At 33.3% G+C, this 8,768-nt stretch overlaps 1 protein-coding gene across 1 annotated transcript; it reads left to right on the top strand.

The window, feature by feature from the left end:
* Positions 1 to 1,465: 1,465 nt before the first annotated feature.
* LOC308265997 (beta-defensin 110) lies at positions 1,466 to 5,721 on the top strand (the record flags this gene model as incomplete). The annotated part of the gene is made up of 2 exons (XM_080700062.1): positions 1,466 to 1,520; positions 5,573 to 5,721. The coding sequence occupies 2 exons, from the start codon at positions 1,466 to 1,468 to the stop codon at positions 5,719 to 5,721; spliced, it is 204 nt and encodes a 67-aa protein (XP_080556188.1).
* Positions 5,722 to 8,768: the final 3,047 nt, after the last annotated feature.

Here is an 8,768-nt window from a genome sequence, read left to right as displayed (position 1 = left end):
AAGCCAGGCATGATAGCACACGCTTGTAATCCCCACGCTTGAGAGGCTGCAACAGAAGGGTTGTGCAGGTTCGAAGCCAGCCTCAGCTGGTTTAAGAGACCCTGTTTCCAAATAAAATATAAAATAGGTCTGGGGGTGTAGCCCAGAGGTAGAAGACCCCGGGTTCCATCCCTAGTACCACCAAAAATAAAATACATAGGTTAAAAATAAAATAAACTACACTTATTTTGTGTAATCTAATATGTTGTTTATTAAAGAATGTTCCTTGTTCACTTGAAAGAATGTGTATTTTGCTTTTGAATGGTGGAATGTTCTACAAGTATCTATAGGGCTAGTCGTTTACAGGATTGTTATTTTTTTTGTTGCTGTTTCTTTACTGGCCTGATTAGTTACCGTATTCATTATTAGGCGTGGGTATTAATGCGTCCCACTATTATTGTATTTGTTGTCTATTATTTCTTCTTTCAAATTCTGTCCTGTTTTGCTTTATGCCTCTTGAGGCTCTTATATTAAGGCTCTTATATTATCTTCCTGATAAATTGACCATTTCATCGTTAAACAATGTCTTTCTTTGTCTATAATAAATTTTATTTTTCAAGGTGTATTTTGTCCAATGTTATAACAGTCACTCCAGTTCTTTTTGAATAATGGTAATTTGGGATTTATTTGTCCATACTTTTAACACAATCAACTGATAAAGAGTAAATAGCTCAGTGTTAAAGATCAACTATCTTTTTGGTTGTTTTTTAATCTGCGCTAATAGACAACTCACTGTAGTAGGAATATTTCATAGCATTCTGTGTTTTCCATGACTACAATGGAATGCATTATAAATCACTTACTGACTTCAGAATTGTTTGCTACTTTGTAGTATGTGTGAACAAATATCACAGAGTGACATACTGAATGAGCACCCTCTTATCTCTTTAAGAGTTAAAATTCTCTTATTTTTTAACCCCGGTTCCTCAGAGAAAATAAAATTAAAAAATAAAAGGAAAAATAGGACTAGGTGTATAGCTCAGAGTTAGAATGTCCCTGGGATCAATTCAAACACACACACACACACACACACACACACACACACACACACACACACACTGCTTAGCATTACATGTATTTGAGGGTTATATTACTATAACATTTCTACCTTGGTGCTTTAACAATTCAAATATACATGCCTTATAAGTAAAAGTCCCGAAAAGAGTATGTCTTTATGAAAGTCTAAGTTACTCAAACAGGTTTTACTTTTATGAAGAAATTTTAATAATACTATTTGGTCACCACATTCTTTGAACATGAATTATTCAACCACACATACAAATGTTTTCACTCTTGATAAGCCTCCCTAGTTAAAATTATTACCCAGGAGAATCTATAAATAAAAGCGATCTCTGTTTCCTTTTTTCAAAACAACTGACTTGAAAAAGAAGATCTGTTGATTGTTTCCCCTAAGAAACTCACTGCCATGAAGATTCATCTTTTTTTCTTTATTCTGCTCTTTTGGGTCACGATTTTACCAGGTAATATGCAAACATTTGTGGGGATATTTGCATTAGCATCAATGAATTTGAACAGACAACACTTGTTTCTTGTTAAAAGTATAATAATCACATAGGGATCAAAAGACTGTTACACTTAATTTAATATGGTATTTGGGAGTAAACTTTAAAGCAGGAAAATAATAGTGGTAAAATGTGAGCAAAGCATAGCTTAGTTAATAGTATTGCATCAATATTAATTATTTCCTTTTTATTAACATTACCGCAGTTATATGAGATAAAACATAAGAGGAAACGGATTTCTATTGCCTTTGCAACTCTTCTTTATATTTAAAGATATTTGAAAACAAAAAATTAAGAAAAATCATCACAGTCCACTCACCAAAAATATTATTTAATATAATCAGGTGGTAAGTAATATTAGTAATCTATTTATCATATTAGCAATTTATTTACCTTTTCCTTCTTTTTAACCTTATACCAATCCTTCCTTTTTAAGATTTTTTTAGTATTCATTTCTGAGCACTGCAGGTAAATTACATCTCTTGCTGGCCTCTTAAAAAGAATTTCTTGTCACTGTCTTCTGTCTCTGAGTGCTATAAATTACATGAATATTGAGTAATACTTTACACTCAACTATATTTTGGCTAGAATTTCCCCCCAAAGACTCTTGCTTCACACCACATCTGTAACCACTTTCTCTCCTTCTGAATTAATATGTAAGTAACGATAGTATGTATAAAATAAATCTTATATATGAAGAAGTCTACTTATTCCTGGGGGGGGGGGCTTGAATCTAGAGGCATTCTACCTCTGAGTTATATTCCCAGCTTTCAAACCTATTTATTTATTTATTTATTTATTTATTTATTTATTTATTTATCTGTTTGTTTTGAAACAGGGTCTTGCTAAGTTGCTGACTCTCCCTAAGTTCCTAAAGCTGGTCTTGAACCTGCGATCCTCCTGTCTCAGCCTCCCAACTGGGATTAAAGGTGTGTACCACCATGCCTGACTTCTACTCACTTACTCAAAGAGCTTGAGGTGGAAGGAGGAGCTCAAGTCAAGCCCGTTTGTGACAACAGCAAAGAAATCCGAATCCTACCACCTAACTCATAGGACAATACTCATTATTAGTAGCAAGGTAAAATTTTAGGCCCAACAGAAATCATAGTAGAATCCTAGGAGACTAACTTTATTCTGTCATTGTGTCCTTAAGTCCAGCATGACAATATTAAATATCTACATAATAAACATACAAACTATCATGTAAAATATGAAAATAGGTAAAATTTTATACACAAGTCTAATATTCATGAGGTATCAAGTTAATGGAGATACTTCAGTTAAAAGAATAATTTTCTTCTTTTTCATTCAAAATTTGTCTAAAATTTCTTTGAAAATTCTCATAACATATTGCCAGTGTACAAATTATTACTGTAGATTTTTCCAGCCTTACCTGGGGATAGCAATTAACTTGATTTAGATTTATACAAATATTAACATATAATGAATCTTTTATTTCTAATTTCAGTAATAGCTAACACTAATTACCATACAAACCATTTGAATTATTTTTTCTTATAATAGCCAAATTAGAAACTGTTACTAATAAGTAAAGCCACTTATGCATTTACTTAACAACTTTACAGATCATGTACCCTATAGACATAGAAACTAAAAAACACTTGGGAATATAGTGAAATAGATTACAACATAAGTATTAATACATTTTAGTATCTTTCTTATTTTTTCAAAGTAAAGATATTGTACTTTCCTGTCAATTTATGAACCGAACTTTTAGATAAACTTTATTATTTCTAATACAAATTTCTCAAAGAAAAAATATATTTCAGGTGTATATTTCCCCTTAAAATTAAAAAAATAGGCTATGGTATATAAAAAGTAAAAATATTAATAGAGAATTAGAATGCTATATTTACCTTATAGGATGATTCTTTTAGTTTATATCTCCCTTATTTATATTTCATCTTCAGTCTTCTAGATAGTGGAGGTTCTAGCCCAACACTGAGATTAAAAAGAAGAAAAAGAAATCCTTTTATGTTCTTTTGATACCTCAGAGAGTTATAGATGAAAAGATATCTAGATAAAAGTACTTAAGATTTCCATGCAGGGAAATACTCATTCCAGTAATTTGGCTTCTTCATTGTCTATTGATTATATATACACATGAAGTCTAGAACTGAAAGATTGATTCACAATACCATTTCTTTTTCTGCCAAGTGGAAAACTGTATTATTGTCAATACTCACCTTTCTTTAAATCTGTTGTGTACTTTGAATCTAAGAGAATTTTGTACTAAAAATAAGTCATGGTTTTTACCCCTGAACCAAAGAAAATTAGTGGTTACCTAAAGAATAAAGAAGCTGGTAAGTGAAAATGAAAATAAACTGTGGGTTAAAATAATTCACTTATTTCTAAATTATATATTAAATAGCACATCATAGGGTATTTAAATAAATTATTTTTCAGGTAAGTGTCATGAGTGTCACATGTATAAATTTGTGTGTGAAAGAAATGGACTGAGAGATTACTCACTCCACTTACTTTCTTAAATTCATCAGCAGAGACCAGGGAAGAGACGATATTAAAGCACCCCCCCTCTCTCTCTGTCACACACACACACACACACACACACTCACACCTCCTCACTAGACCAGAGTTCCTCAGTGAAGGGTGACTCTGCATTGAGTGAGACAGTAGGTGGTACCTGGAGACCTTTCATATTGTTATGACTAACACTAATGGCATCTATTGGGTAGCGGCCAAGGATGCTGCGAATACCCAGAAACATGCAGAGCAGCCCTCAGAACGAAAAATTATCTAACCCCAAAAGCCCACATTTTTTAAGGTAAGAAACACAGCCCTAGAGCCAGGCTTGGAGTCTATTTAAAAGACACTGGGATCAGGTCAGCTCCTTTTAAAATAGGAAAGACAGATCGTCTACATGACAGCATTTCATGACTCAGCTACAAAGCCCTCACTCAGCTTTCATGACTGGTAAAAAGAAATGAGAGGCAGGGGATAGCAAACATTTTTTTTTTTTTTAGTAAGTTAGATAGCGAATATTTTAGGTTTATTAAATTCTGTATTTCAACTGTCCGTGTAATACAAAAGTGGTGGCAGGTAATGTATAGAGAAGTATGTGGTAATCAAATTATCTAAAAAAACAGGGCCAGGCTAGCTTTGGCCTTCTTTCCAAAATTGGTTGATTTCTATCAAGAGAATTAGCAACACAATAATTGAGAGAAATTATTTTTAAATTAATACTATTACAAAGACTTGGTTGTAAAAAATAATAATAATAAGGTAGCACAGGTAATTAAAACATCATGTAATGGCCAACACTGGCTGCAGGATGTAGTCACTGTCCTTATACAAATGTCTGTTACATGATTTTTTTTTTTGGGGGGGGGGATCAAATCCCAACATATTGAAGGGTATTTGTGAGAATTCAGACAAATCGCCTAGTACTGCCTATTTGTAAACATTATTTATTTATTTTTAATCTTTTATTGGTGCATTGTAGTCATATATCTTGATGGAATAAAAGATATTGGAGACATACATGCACACATCGCCCAATCAGCCCTTCCTGATTCCGGCCCCCATTCCCTCCCTCTCCCTCCTTCCCATGCTTGGCTCAGTGATTGACTTTGATATGTTTAAGTACTGCACTCAGAATAGCAGGCAATAGAATTGGTAAGGCCAAACGTTATGCTCAAATAACATTTGTGAGAGCAGAAGAGGGGCCGTCCAAACAAAATGTAATAGTTGCAGAGTCAGGCAGACATGATAAAGTACGCTCAGCGCTTACTGTTGACTTGAACTATCCTTAAGTCACTGTCCACACACTTGTAAAGCAACAGTTGGAACACTTAACTTATGTCCTAGACGCATTCTGATATCGAGCATGCCCCTTACACCAAGTTTCAGTGTATTCACTTAAATTTTGCCCCAACATTTTCCCTTTGTGATCTTTTCCTTCTCGAACTTTCTCCTTTTAAAATCTGCCTGTGTCACAGCTAATTCCAGTCATTCTCTCCTTCTTACAGCCAGAAGGAGATACCCTGAGTATGGTAGCTTGGATTTGAGCAAAGAGTGCAGAATGGGTAATGGTCGATGTAAAACTCAGTGCCATGAAAATGAGATCAGAATTGCTTACTGCATCAGACCTGGAAACCATTGCTGCTTGCAGATATAAGGATGCCAGAAGAAGAGACACTCTTCAAGGAGAGAAGACCAGTGTTGCTAAATGTTCCCAGCACATCTTCCAAGGCCTGGGTGTCTCTATAAAACAAAAAGAATTAAATAAATTGTAATGGTGACCCTTCAGATATGGCTCTATGTCACACACATATCTGGTGCCTTTTTTTTCTCCTGGTTTCTTAGTACCAGAAGCAAGCAGAATTTATTCTGTTGAAGCCCCTCAACAACTATTCAAAGTGCTATGAGCTTTATGAGTGGACTTAAGTAAGATTGTGGGCAACCCTAGGTCAAAGCTGTGGGGAGTCTATTTGTGAGATCCAAGCTTCCAACAGAAATGCATTTTTATTTTATTACACTATTCTGTAGATTATCCTCATGAAAAAAAAAAAATGCATGCCCGGTGGAACATGGAATTCTCATCTAGAAATTGACAGTGCAACTCTTTTTCATGAAAGAAACAAGGCTGAGGGTCTGATCAGAGTGTAAGAATGGAAGACCAAAGAAAGATTGTAAACTGTAATGTCAATTCTTATTATTTAGTAGCAAAAATGTGCGTCAAGAAATTTGAGGAGGGAGGAAAGAGAAGAACTTCAGAAATTAAAAGATATTTCCTAAAAGTTTTGATCCAGGAAGTTCAGAAACTATGACTAATTATTTAATTCAGATCTTTAGTCTTAAGGGATAGAATAAAAGCACGGAAGAGTAGCCTTCATTTTGCAGCCTTCGCTCTGCCTCAGTTTCTCCTCTACTTCCTCTGAAGACACAGAGTATTACTGTCCACAATACAAATATACCACACAGTGTCCATAAAAACATGTCCACTTCATGTCACCAATACTGCAACATAATATTAAAATCGATGCCTCTTTTTGTCTCAGAACAAAATTAAACAGTCTTTTGGCAAATTAAGAAAAAAGAAGATTTGTTGAATATAAATATTGAAATTAGACTTGGACTCAGAAAGGGATGATAAATGAAAAACGTCTTATTTTTATTATTGTATCTCTATGAATTTATTCTGTTGTGAAAATGCAGATATGAAATCTAATCATTAGCTATAACAATAGTATGCATAAGGAAATAAATTTTCCAATGGATATAGTACTTATAATATATAAAATAAAATAAAAATGATATATAAAATAAATATGATATATATAAAATATATATGATATATGTGAAATATATATTATATATCTATCATATATCATATATCATATATCATATATCATATATCATTTATATCATATATCATATATCATGTCATATGTATCATATATATCATATATGTGAAATATATATCATATATGTATCATAATATTTATATATCATATATAAGATATATGATATATAAAATAAAATAAAATAAAATAAAAATAAATAAATATAAATAAATAAAAATAATAAATAAATAAAATAAAAATAAAAATAAAAATAAATAAAATATATGAATATATAAAATAAAATAAAAATAAATAAATAAAATATATTCATATATTTTATTTATTTTTATTTTATTTTATTTATTTTATTTATTTTATTTATTGGTGGTACTGGGGTTCCTGGAAACCCTTCTACCTCCAGGCTACACTCCCAGAAACCTATTTTTTATATTTTTTATTTGGAAACAGGGTCTCTTAAGCCAGGAAGGCTGGCTTCGAACCTGTGCAATCCTCCTGTCTCTGCCTCCCAAGCGTGGGGATTACAAGTGTGTGCCACCACGCCCAGCTTCTTTTTTATTTTAAAATTGGGCCTCACTAAATTGCTGACATTGGCTTTGAACCTGTGATCCTTCTGTCTCAGCCTGCCAAGTACTGGGATTACAGGCATGTACCACCATGCCACGAAAGATGGATGACTTTTTTTCCTTATATTTCAGGGAAAAGTCAGATATTGTCATACATGTGAATGTTCGTGATGCACATGTGTCCTAAGGGGAGCTCTGTAGACAAAGGGCAATGGAACAGATGAACTAGCCAAAAAGAACAGGCAGAAAATTGAAGTCACAGATGAGGCACATGTTCACCATGCCAGCTACTTCTTCCCAAGTTAACTCTTGCTGAATTCAGATCTGATTCATTTTTTAGAGTAACAATATACTTTTCCCTTTCTTTCTTGAACAATATTGAGTGGCTTGTTCTTGCTTGTACTTAATGATTCTTAACAGAGAAAAACTTCTGATGACTTATTTGTGTGTGTGTGTGTGTGTGTGTGTGTGTGTGTGTGTGTGTGTGTGTGTTGGCAGACAGGCTACATGTAGAAGATATTATTTTAAATTGTCATTTTTAGGAAAAAGGCCAATCAACCCTATGTATAGTGTATTTAAGAGGCCCAAGACAGCCATTCAAAGGCCAAATCAGATGATCATTCAACTTTTGTTTGCAAGTTATAGAGAAGATGATATTTGGTAATCAAACAAAGAAAAATTCAGAAAATAATGTTGACTTTATTACTTTGCCTTTGGTTTGATATCTCAGACAATAAGAAAATATAGGTCCTTTTTCTTCTTTTTAAGGACTATTTTATATATTTTTGTTTTTAAATAGTTTCTCAGTTATAGTGGTGCATGTCTGTAATCCCCATACTTGGGAGGCTGAGACCAGGAGGATTGCAAGTTCGAGGACAGCCTCAGCAAGTAGTGAGACCTTGTTTCAAAATAAAAATAAAATGGACTAGGGGTGCATCTCAGAGGTAAAATACTCCCAGGCTGAATCTCCAGTACCACAATAAATAGATAATAAATAAATAAATAATTTTCTTTCTCACACTTCTGAAGATTTTGCTACTATCACATAAAATCTCACATCAAAGAAGACCTCAGAAAATCCAGCTCACAGAAACATGACGGAGAAAAGTCACAACCTTACCACTGTGAGAAGTAGTAAATAGAAGTTTTAAGCAGAGTACAATTTTAAAATTGTTAGCTACAAAGCTATATTTACTAGGTCGAGGGTGCTACATACTAAACAAAAGAAGAAACCAGAAGCTACAGTGATGAGGGCAAGAAATGGTACAGCCCGATGTGAGGGATGGTAGAGAAAC

This window comes from Muscardinus avellanarius, assembly GCF_963383645.1.
Source record: "Muscardinus avellanarius genome assembly, chromosome: 8".
NCBI classification, from domain to species: Eukaryota; Metazoa; Chordata; class Mammalia; order Rodentia; family Gliridae; genus Muscardinus; species Muscardinus avellanarius.
Note: the sequence above shows the minus strand (reverse complement) of the source record. Positions and strands in the feature narration are given on the sequence as shown.